Source organism: Squalius cephalus (genome assembly GCF_949319135.1).
Source record: "Squalius cephalus genome assembly, chromosome: 8".
Taxonomy (NCBI): domain Eukaryota; kingdom Metazoa; phylum Chordata; class Actinopteri; order Cypriniformes; family Leuciscidae; genus Squalius; species Squalius cephalus.
In genome coordinates this window covers 44,552,074-44,571,135 of record NC_137129.1, presented here as the reverse complement: position 1 = coordinate 44,571,135, position 19,062 = coordinate 44,552,074, and the positions used below count along the sequence as shown (strand labels likewise).

Genomic DNA, 19,062 nt, shown 5'->3' with positions numbered 1-19,062 from the left:
GTGAGGAAGCATGCAGAGTTTCATGGAGATCGGACCATAGGTGGCGCTATAACTGGCAAAAAGCCTTCATTCTTATTAGGGGTTCAAGCATGAAATGCTGAAACCCTATTGTAATTGTAAGGATTTGTAAAACGCATCGTGCAGGACAAACCGTAAGGCCTAGAGACTTGAAACCTGGCCAGATGGTAGGCCTCAATTTGGGGACAACCTATCAGAGTATGACCCCGATTGGCCCATAGGTGGCGCTACAGCAACCAAAAGTTCAAAATCGCTCATAACTCTTAGACCGTTTGTCCCAGGATCAAGTGTCTTATATCGTTGGAATCCTTGGCTCGAGGCGGACAAAATGGCTATCTCCGATTTGGATGTAGGCAGGGAAAATTTTCTGCTATGTCGGATTTTGTCCAAAACCTACTTTTGCGAACTAGTCCCTGGTTTTTCGCCCGATCGGAACCAAACCAGTCTAGGACAATTCTCTGGACTCTCTAGATCAATAATTATTGAAAAAAGTTGAACTTTGGCATGTGGGTGGCTGTAACAGGGTCATTTAGAAAAGGGGCGTGGCAAAATACACTCAAAAGCCTATAAATCCCAAAGGAAAACTCAGAACTTCACAAAAATTGATGAGCATATGTGTCAGAACATGGTGAGGAAGCATGCAGAGTTTCATGGAGATCGGACCATAGGTGGCGCTATAACTGGCAAAAAGCCTTCATTCTTATTAGGGGTTCAAGCATGAAATGCTGAAACCCTATTGTAATTGTAAGGATTTGTAAAACGCATCGTGCAGGACAAACCGTAAGGCCTAGAGACTTGAAACCTGGCCAGATGGTAGGCCTCAATTTGGGGACAACCTATCAGAGTATGACCCCGATTGGCCCATAGGTGGCGCTACAGCAACCAAAAGTTCAAAATCGCTCATAACTCTTAGACCGTTTGTCCCAGGATCAAGTGTCTTATATCGTTGGAATCCTTGGCTCGAGGCGGACAAAATGGCTATCTCCGATTTGGATGTAGGCAGGGAAAATTTTCTGCTATGTCGGATTTTGTCCAAAACCTACTTTTGCGAACTAGTCCCTGGTTTTTCGCCCGATCGGAACCAAACCAGTCTAGGACAATTCTCTGGACTCTCTAGATCAATAATTATTGAAAAAAAGTTGAACTTTGGCATGTGGGTGGCTGTAACAGGGTCATTTAGAAAAGGGGCGTGGCAAAATACACTCAAAAGCCTATAAATCCCAAAGGAAAACTCAGAACTTCACAAAAATTGATGAGCATATGTGTCAGAACATGGTGAGGAAGCATGCAGAGTTTCATGGAGATCGGACCATAGGTGGCGCTATAACTGGCAAAAAGCCTTCATTCTTATTAGGGGTTCAAGCATGAAATGCTGAAACCCTATTGTAATTGTAAGGATTTGTAAAACGCATCGTGCAGGACAAACCGTAAGGCCTAGAGACTTGAAACCTGGCCAGATGGTAGGCCTCAATTTGGGGACAACCTATCAGAGTATGACCCCGATTGGCCCATAGGTGGCGCTACAGCAACCAAAAGTTCAAAATCGCTCATAACTCTTAGACCGTTTGTCCCAGGATCAAGTGTCTTATATCGTTGGAATCCTTGGCTCGAGGCGGACAAAATGGCTATCTCCGATTTGGATGTAGGCAGGGAAAATTTTCTGCTATGTCGGATTTTGTCCAAAACCTACTTTTGCGAACTAGTCCCTGGTTTTTCGCCCGATCGGAACCAAACCAGTCTAGGACAATTCTCTGGACTCTCTAGATCAATAATTATTGAAAAAAAGTTGAACTTTGGCATGTGGGTGGCTGTAACAGGGTCATTTAGAAAAGGGGCGTGGCAAAATACACTCAAAAGCCTATAAATCCCAAAGGAAAACTCAGAACTTCACAAAAATTGATGAGCATATGTGTCAGAACATGGTGAGGAAGCATGCAGAGTTTCATGGAGATCGGACCATAGGTGGCGCTATAACTGGCAAAAAGCCTTCATTCTTATTAGGGGTTCAAGCATGAAATGCTGAAACCCTATTGTAATTGTAAGGATTTGTAAAACGCATCGTGCAGGACAAACCGTAAGGCCTAGAGACTTGAAACCTGGCCAGATGGTAGGCCTCAATTTGGGGACAACCTATCAGAGTATGACCCCGATTGGCCCATAGGTGGCGCTACAGCAACCAAAAGTTCAAAATCGCTCATAACTCTTAGACCGTTTGTCCCAGGATCAAGTGTCTTATATCGTTGGAATCCTTGGCTCGAGGCGGACAAAATGGCTATCTCCGATTTGGATGTAGGCAGGGAAAATTTTCTGCTATGTCGGATTTTGTCCAAAACCTACTTTTGCGAACTAGTCCCTGGTTTTTCGCCCGATCGGAACCAAACCAGTCTAGGACAATTCTCTGGACTCTCTAGATCAATAATTATTGAAAAAAAGTTGAACTTTGGCATGTGGGTGGCTGTAACAGGGTCATTTAGAAAAGGGGCGTGGCAAAATACACTCAAAAGCCTATAAATCCCAAAGGAAAACTCAGAACTTCACAAAAATTGATGAGCATATGTGTCAGAACATGGCGAGGAAGCATGCAGAGTTTCATGGAGATCGGACCATAGGTGGCGCTATAACTGGCAAAAAGCCTTCATTCTTATTAGGGGTTCAAGCATGAAATGCTGAAACCCTATTGTAATTGTAAGGATTTGTAAAACGCATCGTGCAGGACAAACCGTAAGGCCTAGAGACTTGAAACCTGGCCAGATGGTAGGCCTCAATTTGGGGACAACCTATCAGAGTATGACCCCGATTGGCCCATAGGTGGCGCTACAGCAACCAAAAGTTCAAAATCGCTCATAACTCTTAGACCGTTTGTCCCAGGATCAAGTGTCTTATATCGTTGGAATCCTTGGCTCGAGGCGGACAAAATGGCTATCTCCGATTTGGATGTAGGCAGGGAAAATTTTCTGCTATGTCGGATTTTGTCCAAAACCTACTTTTGCGAACTAGTCCCTGGTTTTTCGCCCGATCGGAACCAAACCAGTCTAGGACAATTCTCTGGACTCTCTAGATCAATAATTATTGAAAAAAAGTTGAACTTTGGCATGTGGGTGGCTGTAACAGGGTCATTTAGAAAAGGGGCGTGGCAAAATACACTCAAAAGCCTATAAATCCCAAAGGAAAACTCAGAACTTCACAAAAATTGATGAGCATATGTGTCAGAACATGGTGAGGAAGCATGCAGAGTTTCATGGAGATCGGACCATAGGTGGCGCTATAACTGGCAAAAAGCCTTCATTCTTATTAGGGGTTCAAGCATGAAATGCTGAAACCCTATTGTAATTGTAAGGATTTGTAAAACGCATCGTGCAGGACAAACCGTAAGGCCTAGAGACTTGAAACCTGGCCAGATGGTAGGCCTCAATTTGGGGACAACCTATCAGAGTATGACCCCGATTGGCCCATAGGTGGCGCTACAGCAACCAAAAGTTCAAAATCGCTCATAACTCTTAGACCGTTTGTCCCAGGATCAAGTGTCTTATATCGTTGGAATCCTTGGCTCGAGGCGGACAAAATGGCTATCTCCGATTTGGATGTAGGCAGGGAAAATTTTCTGCTATGTCGGATTTTGTCCAAAACCTACTTTTGCGAACTAGTCCCTGGTTTTTCGCCCGATCGGAACCAAACCAGTCTAGGACAATTCTCTGGACTCTCTAGATCAATAATTATTGAAAAAAGTTGAACTTTGGCATGTGGGTGGCTGTAACAGGGTCATTTAGAAAAGGGGCGTGGCAAAATACACTCAAAAGCCTATAAATCCCAAAGGAAAACTCAGAACTTCACAAAAATTGATGAGCATATGTGTCAGAACATGGTGAGGAAGCATGCAGAGTTTCATGGAGATCGGACCATAGGTGGCGCTATAACTGGCAAAAAGCCTTCATTCTTATTAGGGGTTCAAGCATGAAATGCTGAAACCCTATTGTAATTCTAAGGATTTGTAAAACGCATCGTGCAGGACAAACCGTAAGGCCTAGAGACTTGAAACCTGGCCAGATGGTAGGCCTCAATTTGGGGACAACCTATCAGAGTATGACCCCGATTGGCCCATAGGTGGCGCTACAGCAACCAAAAGTTCAAAATCGCTCATAACTCTTAGACCGTTTGTCCCAGGATCAAGTGTCTTATATCGTTGGAATCCTTGGCTCGAGGCGGACAAAATGGCTATCTCCGATTTGGATGTAGGCAGGGAAAATTTTCTGCTATGTCGGATTTTGTCCAAAACCTACTTTTGCGAACTAGTCCCTGGTTTTTCGCCCGATCGGAACCAAACCAGTCTAGGACAATTCTCTGGACTCTCTAGATCAATAATTATTGAAAAAAAGTTGAACTTTGGCATGTGGGTGGCTGTAACAGGGTCATTTAGAAAAGGGGCGTGGCAAAATACACTCAAAAGCCTATAAATCCCAAAGGAAAACTCAGAACTTCACAAAAATTGATGAGCATATGTGTCAGAACATGGTGAGGAAGCATGCAGAGTTTCATGGAGATCGGACCATAGGTGGCGCTATAACTGGCAAAAAGCCTTCATTCTTATTAGGGGTTCAAGCATGAAATGCTGAAACCCTATTGTAATTGTAAGGATTTGTAAAACGCATCGTGCAGGACAAACCGTAAGGCCTAGAGACTTGAAACCTGGCCAGATGGTAGGCCTCAATTTGGGGACAACCTATCAGAGTATGACCCCGATTGGCCCATAGGTGGCGCTACAGCAACCAAAAGTTCAAAATCGCTCATAACTCTTAGACCGTTTGTCCCAGGATCAAGTGTCTTATATCGTTGGAATCCTTGGCTCGAGGCGGACAAAATGGCTATCTCCGATTTGGATGTAGGCAGGGAAAATTTTCTGCTATGTCGGATTTTGTCCAAAACCTACTTTTGCGAACTAGTCCCTGGTTTTTCGCCCGATCGGAACCAAACCAGTCTAGGACAATTCTCTGGACTCTCTAGATCAATAATTATTGAAAAAAAGTTGAACTTTGGCATGTGGGTGGCTGTAACAGGGTCATTTAGAAAAGGGGCGTGGCAAAATACACTCAAAAGCCTATAAATCCCAAAGGAAAACTCAGAACTTCACAAAAATTGATGAGCATATGTGTCAGAACATGGTGAGGAAGCATGCAGAGTTTCATGGAGATCGGACCATAGGTGGCGCTATAACTGGCAAAAAGCCTTCATTCTTATTAGGGGTTCAAGCATGAAATGCTGAAACCCTATTGTAATTGTAAGGATTTGTAAAACGCATCGTGCAGGACAAACCGTAAGGCCTAGAGACTTGAAACCTGGCCAGATGGTAGGCCTCAATTTGGGGACAACCTATCAGAGTATGACCCCAATTGGCCCATAGGTGGCGCTACAGCAACCAAAAGTTCAAAATCGCTCATAACTCTTAGACCGTTTGTCCCAGGATCAAGTGTCTTATATCGTTGGAATCCTTGGCTCGAGGCGGACAAAATGGCTATCTCCGATTTGGATGTAGGCAGGGAAAATTTTCTGCTATGTCGGATTTTGTCCAAAACCTACTTTTGCGAACTAGTCCCTGGTTTTTCGCCCGATCGGAACCAAACCAGTCTAGGACAATTCTCTGGACTCTCTAGATTAATAATTATTGAAAAAAAGTTGAACTTTGGCATGTGGGTGGCTGTAACAGGGTCATTTAGAAAAGGGGCGTGGCAAAATACACTCAAAAGCCTATAAATCCCAAAGGAAAACTCAGAACTTCACAAAAATTGATGAGCATATGTGTCAGAACATGGTGAGGAAGCATGCAGAGTTTCATGGAGATCGGACCATAGGTGGCGCTATAACTGGCAAAAAGCCTTCATTCTTATTAGGGGTTCAAGCATGAAATGCTGAAACCCTATTGTAATTGTAAGGATTTGTAAAACGCATCGTGCAGGACAAACCGTAAGGCCTAGAGACTTGAAACCTGGCCAGATGGTAGGCCTCAATTTGGGGACAACCTATCAGAGTATGACCCCGATTGGCCCATAGGTGGCGCTACAGCAACCAAAAGTTCAAAATCGCTCATAACTCTTAGACCGTTTGTCCCAGGATCAAGTGTCTTATATCGTTGGAATCCTTGGCTCGAGGCGGACAAAATGGCTATCTCCGATTTGGATGTAGGCAGGGAAAATTTTCTGCTATGTCGGATTTTGTCCAAAACCTACTTTTGCGAACTAGTCCCTGGTTTTTCGCCCGATCGGAACCAAACCAGTCTAGGACAATTCTCTGGACTCTCTAGATCAATAATTATTGAAAAAAAGTTGAACTTTGGCATGTGGGTGGCTGTAACAGGGTCATTTAGAAAAGGGGCGTGGCAAAATACACTCAAAAGCCTATAAATCCCAAAGGAAAACTCAGAACTTCACAAAAATTGATGAGCATATGTGTCAGAACATGGTGAGGAAGCATGCAGAGTTTCATGGAGATCGGACCATAGGTGGCGCTATAACTGGCAAAAAGCCTTCATTCTTATTAGGGGTTCAAGCATGAAATGCTGAAACCCTATTGTAATTGTAAGGATTTGTAAAACGCATCGTGCAGGACAAACCGTAAGGCCTAGAGACTTGAAACCTGGCCAGATGGTAGGCCTCAATTTGGGGACAACCTATCAGAGTATGACCCCGATTGGCCCATAGGCGGCGCTACAGCAAGCAAAAGTTCAAAATCGCTCATAACTCTTAGACCGTTTGTCCCAGGATCAAGTGTCTTATATCGTTGGAATCCTTGGCTCAAGGCGGACAAAATGGCTATCTCCGATTTGCTCGCCCTTCAGGCGCCAATTTTGAGTAAATTGCATTTTTTTGAAAAGCCTATTTTTGCAAACTTCTCTTAGGTTTTTGGCCCGATCGGAACCAAACCACTGCAAGAATATTCTCTGGAGTCTGACAATCAATAATCATCCAAAAAATTCACAATTTCAATTAGCGGTCGATAAGGGGAACCAAAATTTTTGATGGCACCAGGGCCACTTTTACTAAAACGGTTATAAATTGTGAACGGAAAGAGATTTTTTTGCTAAACTTGGGATACATCTTCCTGAGCTCAATCTGAGATCACTTGAAAAAAATTGCAACAATTGGCCACTTGGTGGCACTATAAAACGTTTATAACTTGTGAACGGAAAGAGATATTTTCGCAAAACTTGGGACACATGTTCATGAGCTCATTTTGAGGTCACTTGAAAAAAAAATCATGACAATTGGCCACTTGGTGGCACTATAAAATGGTTATAACTTGTGAGCGGAAAGAGATATTTTCCCTAAACTTGGGACACATGTTCATAAGCTCAATCTGAGTTGACAATGTGTGCCAATAAAACATCAAATGATTACACTGATATGAATATGGTATTGATAAAGCAAATTATAGATGTAATTATTGAGCCTTTTACCTATATCTGTAATTTGTCATTTATTTCAGGGATATTTCCAGACTGCATGAAAATAGCCAAAGTAATTCCACTGTTTAAAAAAGGAAATAAATCTGAATTTTCTAATTATAGACCAATATCATTACTTCCACAGTTCTCTAAAATTCTGGAGAAGTTATTTGCGATTAGACTGAATAAATTTTTTAATGAATTTAAGATTTTAAGTAACAGCCAATATGGGTTTCGTCCTAATCACTCAACTGCTACAGCAATTATGGAGCTAACTGAAGAAATCACCAATGCTATAGACAAAAAGCACTATTTAGTAAGTATCTTTGTGGATCTTCAAAAAGCGTTTGATACGCTAGACCACAAGATATTGTTGCATAAATTATATAAATATGGTATCAGAGGTGTGGCGCACCAATGGGTTACCAGCTATTTAAAAAACAGAAGTCAGTTTGTTGAAATTGATAATATAAAGTCTAAAAATTGCAGCATAACTTGTGGGGTACCACAAGGATCTGTCCTAGGACCTATACTTTTTCTTTTATATGTAAATGACATTGTGTCTGTGTCTCAGTTACTTAGGTGCATTCTGTTTGCGGATGACACCACTTTATTTTATTCAGGAAAAAATATAAAAGATGTCCTACAAATCGTAGAGAATGAATTTCAGAAAATCATGAAGTGGTTCAATGCTAATAGATTGTCCCTAAATATTAGTAAAACTAAATTTATGATATTTTGTAGTAAAAAGAAATATGTCGAAACATCATTGTTTATTAATGGATTAGAAATTGAAAGGGCACATGTGATTAAGTTTCTAGGTATTATGATTGACGAACATTTGACATGGAAATCACATATTGATAATATCAAAGTAAAGGTATCCCAAATAATAGGTGTGCTGCATAAAGTTAAAGATTATTTAAATAAGAATGCATTGTTTTTGTTGTATAACTCATTGATTGTGCCATATCTGACATATTGCATTGAAGTGTGGGGAAGTGCCTGTAAAACATATATTAATCCAATTTTATTTTTACAGAAAAGAGCGATTAGAGTTATTAGTGGAAGTGGATACAGAGATTCAACTAATCCTTTATTCATACAACTAAAAACTCAGAAATTTAATGAATTAGTAGAATATAACCTTCTAAAAACCATGTATAAAGCTCATTTAGAAAGTTTACCAAACAATTTGCAAAACAGATTCACTAAGAGGAAAAGTAGATATGAATTAAAAGGTACTGAGGTTTTTACAAAACCCAGGTTCCAATCGGCTGTAAAGGAAAAATGTGTCACAATCAAAGGAGTCAGTTTGTGGAACAGTCTTGATTGTAAAATTAAAACTTCTAAGTCCATTTATGTGTTTAAGAAGTATGTTAAATTATCAATGTTGCTGAAATATAATACTGCGGAGTAGCAGATCAACTTTACTGATGTATTTTTGTGTTTTTGATGTCTTAAAAAAAAGGAGACTGCTGCATGAGACAGCTCAAATGAACTGGAATTAATTTTGTGTTGATAGGGGGCAGACATTATAAGTATTTACTTCTTTCTGCTCCTTTTCATTCATGTTAAATGCTGTTGTTGCATTTGTTTTTAAATGAATGAAATAAATAATAAAAAATAAAAATTAAAAAATAAAAACATGAAAAAAATCGTGACAATTGGCCACTTGGTGGCGCTATAACAGTGAAAAAAATCATGAAAATAGCTATAAGCGCACCCAACTGTTAGTCTACTGAAAATTGGCATGCAGTGTCTTTGTCCAGGGTGCCATGATAGTCTATGAGAACATTGGTGTATCTCAAAAAACTCAGTATACGTCATTGGCACAATGCCTTGAAGGAGCCTTAGAAGTTTCAAGCCAGTGTTTTTTCACAGGGGTGACCTCCTAAGACTCCTGTATTCTTGCCAAGTCCAACAATACCAAACATGCCAGGTTTCGCCTTATGGTTTTTGTAAGTGTCATTTAGAGCTTTAAAAAATTGTGTTTATCTTCAAAGCCGTTAGTCCGATCGAGGCAACAACAAAAAAAACAAAGGAAATTTGAAAACATAGGTACATAGCTAAACAATAATGCCAAAATGTTAAAGGGGTGGTTGATTATGATTTCACTTTTCTAACTTTAGTTAGTGTGTAATGTTGCTGTTTGAGCATAAACAACATCTGCAAATTTACAACGCTCAAAGTTCAAAGCAAAGGGAGATATTTGCTTTTAAAGAAATCGTTTTTTAAGGACTACAGCAAACGGTTGGTAGGACTACACGAGCTTCCTCTCGGGTTAGTGACATCACTAACCCTATAATTTACATAAACCCCACCCCCGGGAACAAGATTTATAGATTATCATGACAGAATATGCTAATCAATGACTAGAAGATAACTACACATAAGCTACATAAATTCATCAACTAACCATTCAGAAACGTCCTGTTGCATTCTACATGTTGTCACTTCTTTACTGGAGTCTCTCCATCATTGTCTGACTCCAGTTTGAACATAAACATTGACATTTCCAGTGCATGTCTGTGTGAGGTAAAAGGACAGGAGCTCTTGAAGCTCCACCCCCTGTGCTGAGAGCAGCAGCTAATTTGCTTTTAAAGGGACACACACAAAAACGGTGCGTTTTTGCTCACCCTCAAAAAGTGACAATTTTAACATGCTATATAAAAATATCTGTGGGGTATTTTGAGCTGAAACTTAACATACACACTCTGGGGACATCAGAGACTTATTTTACATCTTGTGAAAAGGGCATTATACCACCCCTTTAAAATTATGATAGGAACTGACAAAAAAATGAATTAAATCCAATCAATTTCACCCATGGATCATTTTGATGCTCTCACATGTTTGAAACGAACAATGATGGATTGTGATGAAATTTGTTTTGAATTGGGACTGGCGAATCCCCGTCCATACTGTCAATGACCATTCGCAAAGACACGCCCACTTTAGTTACTGTTGCTATGTCTGAAAAGCGACGCCACTCTCACACCACACCAAGTTCTCACGCAGTGAAAAATACATTGCGGATCAGAGAGGAGACTGCGCGCTAACAGACAAGTACTTTTGATATGAAACAAATGGTGCTTTTCCACTACACAGTACCAGCTCGCCTCGGCTCGGCTCGGCTCGGCTCGGCTCGACTCGACTCGGCTTTGTTTGGTTTTCCACTGTGTAAAAGTTGTACCTGTACCTGCTTCCAGGTACTTTTTTTCGTACCACCTCCGGCAAAGTTCTAAGCGAGGCGATACTAAAATGTGACGTGAAAACACGGCAGACTGCTGATTGGTCAGAGAGAATCGTCACTATTCACTGCATCATCATTGCACGCGCCAGACGGAGTATCCTGAATAAAAAACAGCAAAAACAAAAAAATCCAAAAACAGCATACACTCGATTTCCTCCATTGTCCTGTGTGTGTGGCAGCGGATGTATCTCGTGTAGAAGATTATGTCACGGCAGTTTCCTGCGGCGTCGCTATTACGACCAGGTACTATTGTGGAGGTACTATCTGCAATGGAAAATGGAGCGAAAAGCGGGCCGAGCCGAGTCGAGTCGAGTTGAGTTGAGCTGGTAATGGAAAAGCGCCAAAAGTTTCACCTTTCAAATGTAGTAATTTTTTAGAGACATTTAAACAATAAATACCGTTTTGTGACTCTTTAATGTGTCTGACAGATCGCTGTAGACTCGAGGCTCAGTTAAAGCTGCTTGTGAACCAATCATCTCTTCCTTCTAGTTAATTTATAGCATTAAAATAAACATGAATGAACATAAAAGGAATGTTGTTTTAAAGTGCTAAGATGTCAGCACACTTTGTTTTTCAAATTTAAATCCTCCAATATTAATCTACTAACTCTCCTGACTGCTTTGTGGGACAAAATGGCGTATTATGATTAGTCAGATCGCCTGTCAATCAAACTCCCTGCGAAGGGTCAATTGAGAATGCCCATGCGCACAATCCTGATCTAATCGACAACTTTGCAGTTGCACATAGGAAAGCCCGGAAAATCCCGCTATAATGTAAGAGAGCATCTTTTTTCTGTATTTGGACCTAGGCCTAACAATGTGTTATGGTGCGCTGTCACCAGTGTTTTTTTTGTTTTGTTTTTGGTGACCGTAGGCTCCTCCTGATTTTGTTAGTCATCTCATCTCTTATATGCTGTGTATGATCATATCCTGCCCTATTCATAGTAGCCTACTCGCGGACATTGCGTCATCAATGTCATCAATTGCGTCATCAAGGGGCCCGCCTTGATAATCCTACTTAAGGGCCCGGTGTTGGCTCGTTACGCCACTGAATATAATTGTCTAAACTCCTTATCAAAATTACATATTTACAACAAATTTGACACATATATATGGGCACACTTTGAGTACTACTAATAAAAGTGGTGGAGATCAGGCAAGACTGTAAGAAGACTCAGGCAAAAAGGTGCTATAACTGTAAAAACGCTTTAAAACCATATATTTCCTATGGTAAACTGCCTGTATTGGCTGTAAATTGACTTTTTCATCTATGATGGCAGTTGTTAAATGCTTGCTAAATAAAACGTAATGTCTTTTGATGCTTGTGTGCTTAAAGGCCTTAAAGGCCTTAACTGCTTGAACCCCGATAAATGCTGCTTGCAGCTTTAATTATTATTATTATTATTATTATGCAGATGTTAATTCAGCCATTCTGTTGGATAAAAATTGTCCCTAATGTAAAATGGAAATTAATGGTAATTTTATTTTATAAATATAAAATATTTAATATAGGCTATAGGAGAAAAAAACAATATGGTGTAGCAATATTTTAGAACTATCAAATCTCTCTGCATTAATAATAAAAAAGTAGCCCATGTTTGTTCGGGATTAGAACCCGTGTCATCTGAATTATTGAAACGTAAGTTATAGCCTACCACTCGGCCACGAATTTGTTTTGTTTTAGTTTGTTTGAAATGTATTTTTACATATTTTGCTTTCGTTAATGTTAACCAATTCTGTTGTAGCATAATAGGCCTATATTTTTTCCCTAAAAGTTTGTTTTATTCTCTGCTTTGTTTGTTTATATTTTTACATATTCAATCAGTCTCATTTTTGTTCAAATAATGAAAAATGGTTGTTTTTTTACAAGATCTTGCGCCAAGGTTTTTTTTTTTTTATTTTTTTTTTTAAATAAACAGATAGGAAATTTACCTTTTAAAATGCCGCAGTTGCTGCTGTTTTGCCCTGTCACTTGCGGCACCCGGTATAGCCTAGTCATTTCGCGAACGACTTTGAAATTCGACTGGTTTATTTTTGCTGCGGCAGTAATAGGCATTGTGGTTGATTATTTATTAAAGAATTCAATTGATACAACATGTAAGCCTATTTAATTCTGAATATAACAAAGAATGCTTAAACCGACTAACATCGGTTAGTAACTGCAAGTCCTGAAAATGTTTTAATTTTACGGTAAATTATTTTAATTTATTTCACTGTTATGTTTCAGTTAATAAATCTACAAACACATTAAAATAACACAAAGTAAATGACAAGTAACCTATTGACATAACCTTTCTAAATTATAGAAAAACTGGGCACACAATGTTACCGTGTGTCTACTTTGTTTAAATTTAATGAATTTGAATTCGTTTAACCACAATATTTATCTTGAATTTATCTGTGACCTCAGCTCAGATTACTGCCGCGGCAGATTACGTCATAAAGAGAATAAACTGACACTTTTCAAAGTCTGTGATTACAGCGCCACTCAGCGGTAAAAGGCAGCAAATACACATCCCAATTTTGCCGCCGCGGGAACGGCGGCGGTAAAAGTCTCATTCTGGTTGGGCACCATCTGTATATGAGGTTTATCTACATTTATCCATCCATCTTATTTCAGGTCTTGCAGTCTCTACTAATGAGCTGATGAGCTGAAACAGGTGTTTTATATGAGGGAGACATAAGAAAATGTGTCGTGGTTGTGTTAGGGGCTCCAGAGACCAGTTGTACCTCAGACCAGTTGATGTGTGTTTTCCTTTAAATGTTATTGGAAGCCCCATAGACGCTTCACTCCTCATGGACACACAGCTGGACTCCGGTAGGTTTGATTTCTGCCTGCAACTTTGGCTTCAATAGAAAACAGTTCATTTTGGGATTGTTTTTTTATTGTTTTTTTTACATCCAGATGCAGAAAAGCTTCAGAAAATGTTGAAGAGAGATTACAGTGTACAAGGATCATTTCACCTGTTTATTGACATAGATGTGTGCTCTTTTAATAGGAAGGTATATAAAGACGCTGTGTGAGACGAGACCCTCAGGGTACCAATTATATCTAGAGGTGGAAAGTAACTAATTACAAATACAGTTACTTAATCAAGCTCGGCACCTTTCAAAGTTCTCTGTCTGTCCGTCAAACATCAGGACTGAAGCTGTGGATCAGCTGTGAGAGGAGACCTGATCCTGTGCTCGACTCCTGCTATTGCAGCGCTTTATAATAGTGTGAGTTTTGATAATAAGTGGATATTGGCCAAATTATGCCATACATGCATTATTTGTGTGTGTCTGTGGACTCTCTGTCTGTCTAAAAACTGTTGTACCTCAGATCAGTTGATGTGTGTTTTCCCTTAAATCTCACTGGCTGATCCATAGACACCTCACTCTTCATGGACACACAGCTGGACTCCGGTGAGATTGATCTTTCACCCTTAAACTGACTTTAATAGAACAGAGATAACAGAATAGAGACAAGAATCAACTTGGCTGATTTAACATGAAAATAAATCCCACATGAGAAGGTTGTCTATTAAGACAGTATGTTGAAGAGTGATGTTGAAGAGTGACATTGTCCAAGGATAATGTCATATATCATCTAGCTGTCTGCTGTATCTGTGTGTCTTTGGACAGTGTTTAAAGACCCTGAGTGACTCCAACTACTGTATATCCCGGCACCAGAATATGATAGAGACAACAGATCACTATACCAACCCTGGCAAACACACACAACACCCTGTTATGTGCAGAAAATGAGTCTTCTATAACATTAAGATCATATGAAGATTGAAGTACCTGAATCCTGGAGAATAATCTCCATGTCTGAATGTGTGTGTGTCGTCCATGATTCATTCAGTCTTCATGGAGCTGCTCGAGTAAGAGATCAGAAACACTCATTCACACACACTCAAATACAACACATTTCATTTGACATTTTCTTCATTGTGTTTATGGAGACAAAACTAATCAGATTTCTGATTTCTAATCAATAATTATCAACATTTAATGTGATTTTATCAATCATGTTAATGAATGTTCAGAAATGGTATCATCTGTATCAGCAGATTCTCTTCTTCAGTCAGATATGTCACGTTTGCACCAGTATTTCATCTGTGTGTTTAAAACGACACTCGGTTACTAACGTAACCTCGGTTCTCTCTAGAGAGGGAACGAGTGTTGCATAAGTTTAGCTTACGCTACGGGAAAACTCCTTTAAAAAAATGATCCTTAATTTTTAATAATGTAAAATGCATTTGCTGTAGCAGGCAGACATAGGCGAGACAGCTTGCGAGCCTATTGGCTGCTCTGCGGCAACTGCTGCAACCTATCAGTGCGTCTTGGCATGACTCCAGTGCCAATGGGAAGCCTTCCCGCACTGTCGTCATGGCCCGCCAAAAGGGGCGTGGCTTCAGCCTATATAAACCCCCCGCTCAAGTTGCACAATGATTTCAGCCGAATGGACGCGAAACCACAGTACAGCACAAGCACGGCAGGCTACGCAAAACTCGTTCCCTCTCTAGAGAGAACCGAGATTACGTTAGTAACCGAGTGTCGTTCTCTTACAAGAGTACTCTCATGTTGCGTAAGTTTAGCTTATGCTACGGGAACCCTATGTAAAGCGCAGTGCGTGCTAAATTTTCAACACTTATGTCCCAAGGGCAGTAGCCCGGGGCTCATGAATAAGTGAAGCAATCGCAGTGGCATAACAGGGCGGGACGACTCGGTGTTATGAGATAGGTGCATACGCATGTATACACAGTTAAGGCAGTATTACCACCTTAACTGCATAAGCCCACAGGACGTTGCAGTATATCAACAGTCTAGTCAAACAACGTTGGGTAGACAATGTTAATATAGCATAATCAGACAGAGAACAGTCTGGCCTGTAAGGCGGGTACTTCCAGGTTATAAAAGCTGACAAATGTAGACATTGAGGCCCAGCCTGCTGCCATACATATGTCATGAAGTGAGACCCCACTTGTACATGCCAACGACAAGGCCATACCTCTAGTCGAGTGAGCCCTGACCCCTAAAGGGCAGTTCAGGCTCTTGGACGCGTAAGCTGACACAATAGCGTCTACTATCCATCTGGACAGGGTCTGTTTCGAGACGGCTAGCCCCTTGACTCGGCCGCCAAACGAAATGAAAAGCTGTTCTGTTTGCCTGAAAGCGGCAGAGCGCTCCACATAAATCCTTAAATCCCTAACTGGGCAAAGGAAATTAACCCCTGCCTCGCTGTCAGATACAGGAAGAGCAAAGAGGGAAATAACTTGCTGTCTGAAAGGAGTCGCAAGCACTTTAGGGACATAACCATGCCTTGGTTTGAGGATGACTTTAGAGTCATTAGGCCCAAATTCCAGGCATGTAGCGCTCACAGAGAGCGCGTGCAAGTCGCCCACCCGCTTTACTGAGGCTAGTGCCAAAAGAAAAGCAGTTTTGAGTGACAAGTACTTTAACTCCACCGCGTGAAGTGGTTTGAACGGTCCACCTTTCATGGCCTCTAGGACCGTGGAAAGGTCCCACGCTGGAACCGAGGGTGGTCGAGGAGGATTCAGCCTCATTGAGGCCCAGTGCCAGGCGTCCTGAACGTGGGCCCAGGCGTGATCGTGTTCAATCAAACAATTGTGCCCAGGCACAATCACGTCTGGCGTGATCGTGTTCAGCACTCCCTTCGGGAGATGAAATGGTGATAATTGATCGCCAACACATGTAGGACCCACAGCTCTGGGTGAGGATGCCAAATCGCACCCTGGGCCTGAGACAACAGGTCCCTCCTCAGAGGAATCAGCCATGGAGCTATGTTCCCTAGTTCCATCAGTTCTGGGAACCAAACTTGATTCTCTCATAGCGGAGCTACTAGGAGTATTGAGCATTTGCTCTCCCTGATTCGCTTGATTACCTGAGGTAACAGGGCGACCGGAGGAAATGCGTAGAGAGGGCGCCTGGGCCAGTCTAGGGCCAGCGCAGCCCTTTCTTTTGAGAAGAATATCGGGCAGCGAGCTTTGGTTTGTGACGCGAACAGGTCTACCGCCGCTCTGCCGAAAATGTCTCAGATGTTTCGTGCAGGGTGCAGGGACCATTCTCCTGGGGAGAGTTTTGCCCTGGACAGCATATCTGGGCCCACGTTCAGGACGCCTGGCACATGTGCTGCTCTCAGCGAGCACAGATTGTGCTGGCCCCATAGGAGGAGGCGTCTTGCTATTGCAAGAAGGCTCCGGGACCTGAGGCCGCCCTGACGATTTATGTAAGACACCACAGACATGTTGTCCATTCTGATCAGAACGTGGCGGTTCCTCAGTGTGGGGAGAAAGAACCGAAGGGCGTTTTCGACCATTTTCATCTCCAGACAGTTTATGTGCAGACGCTTCTCTGCGTCTGACCACAGGCCCATTGAAGGTCTCCCTTCATATAGGGCGCCCCAACCCACGTTGGAAGCATCTGTCGAGACTACTTTGACTCGTGAAGCGATGCCCAGCTTCACGCCGGACTGGTACCAGCTGGCTCTCATCCATGGTTTCAGAGCTGCTACGCATGTCTGATTCACCATGAGACGAAGCAGACCTGATGTCCATGCTCGCGCTGGCACCCGCCGTCTCAGCCATAGCTGAAAAGGGCGTATATGTAGCAGGCCCAGCTGCAGCACTGTTGAGGCTGAGGCCATGAGACCCATCATCCTCTGAAACATTATGAGGTGAAGATTTTTTCTCACAGTGAATGTCGCCGCTAAGCGCTGGACAGCTATTGCACGTTCCCGCATCAGGCACGCCATCATCGAGCTGGAGTCCAGCTCTATCCCCAGAAAAGATATTTTTTGGCTGGGGAATAGAACACTTTTGGCCCAGTTGATTCTGAGACCCAACCGCTCGAGATGGGCTAGCAGTAATGCTTTGTGTAACACCAGTTCCTCCTGTGACTGTGCTATAATTAGCCAGTCGTCCAGATAGTTCAAAACTCTCACGCCCTTTCGTCTGAGGGGCGCGAGCGCCATGTCCATGCACTTCGTAAATGTACGAGGTGCCAAAGACAGGCCGAAGGGAAGGACGGTGTACTGATAAGCCTGGCCCTCGAAGGCGACTCTCAAGAATGGCCTGTGACGGGCTGCTATTTGGATCTGAAAATAGGCGTCTTTCAGATCCACTGATATAAACCAGTCCCCCGGTCGAATTCGAGCGAGGATGTCTGGTTGTGATCATTTTTAACGAGCGCGTCATCAGCGCTTTGTTCAAATGCCTGAGATCTAATATGGGACGGAGTCCGCCGTCCTTCTTTGGAACTAAGAAGTAACAGCTGTAAAACCCCGACTCGCTCTCTGCCAAAGGAACTGTTTCCACAGCTCCTTTCTTCAGCAGACTTGCTATTTCGGTGCGAAGTAGGTGTGCTACTTTCTGATTCACGGAAGTTTCGACCTTGGCTGTAAAGTGCGGTGGTCTGCGAGCAAATTGAAGCGAGTAGCCCTATTTCACTATCTTCAGCACCCATTTTGAGGCCCCTGGAATCTCTTTCCATGCTTTTGCATGAATGGCCAGGGGTAGAATGAAATCTGGGTTCCGGTCGCCCGAATACAGGGACCCAGAGACCCGAGTGTGATGACACGCTGCGTCCACCATGTTCATTGTGAATGGGGCAGACAGTGTTTTGTGCAGAGGCTCTGTAACTGACATCTCGGCCGTGTAAGCAGGGAGATGCTCTATTACAAGCGCGGCTGCATGGGCTGCATTTTCACAGAGTGTGTGCGCTGAAAGACAGACAAGCGAACTACACTCGAGACACTGCCAGTGTGAGCTGGGCTCATACGCTGAGGCATTATGTGTGTGCGTCGCACAGATACAGTCATATTCATGGGTAGGGGTGGGCGCTGCACAGTGGGCACATTTCCTACACTTAACATATGAACGGCAAAGGCTGGCATGGCTGGTATGGACCCTGTGATGCCGTGAGACACTGCATGGGTAGCGCTTGTGTGTAGGGGCGAACACTGGTGAGTGGGCACTTTCCCTACACTTAGCAGTCGAGCGGCCTGAGCCAGCTTTATTGTTTTCGACCCTGGATGAGTGTGACACACAGAAAGGGTAGTGTTTATGTGTAGGGGTGGGCACTGGGCAGTGGGCACCTGTCCTACATTTAAAACACCTTCGACTTGAGCAGGAATATGACCAGACATAATGCTCTTTTTGAGATTTATGTGGGTCGCCGTGAAAACGGCGTTTGTGTGCAGGCGAGCGAGCTGAGGAACTGACTCGTTGGCTGCTAAATACACTCTTCGAGTCACCTCTGCTGAGGGAACTGAGAGAGCGGTTCGTGCTGATTTCAATGGCGGTCCGGCAGTGGCGGGACTCAACCATCAGCGTCTTCCTAGGGGGGCTAGG

The 19,062-nt window shown here is 42.5% G+C and overlaps 2 protein-coding genes and 1 long non-coding RNA gene across 3 annotated transcripts in view; 1 reads left to right on the top strand and 2 right to left on the bottom strand.

The window, feature by feature from the left end:
- Positions 1-14,036, bottom strand: part of LOC307162991 (NLR family CARD domain-containing protein 3-like) — a gene marked incomplete at its 3' end in the record, with an annotated part of 41,059 nt that extends 27,023 nt beyond the window's left edge. The window contains exon 1 of the mRNA XM_079878783.1: positions 14,023-14,036. The remainder of the gene's footprint in view (positions 1-14,022) is intronic.
- The window catches only part of LOC307162990 (NLR family CARD domain-containing protein 3-like), a gene marked incomplete at its 5' end in the record, with an annotated part of 61,544 nt that extends 45,056 nt beyond the window's left edge, over positions 1-16,488 (bottom strand). Inside the window, 2 exons of the mRNA XM_079878782.1 lie at positions 14,023-14,139; positions 16,148-16,488. Coding sequence (XP_079734908.1) covers positions 14,023-14,139; positions 16,148-16,488 — 458 coding nt within the window. The remainder of the gene's footprint in view (positions 1-14,022; positions 14,140-16,147) is intronic.
- The window catches only part of LOC307163783, a 485,677-nt gene that overhangs the window by 332,221 nt on the left and 134,394 nt on the right, over positions 1-19,062 (top strand). The gene's annotated exons all lie outside the window — the stretch shown is intronic.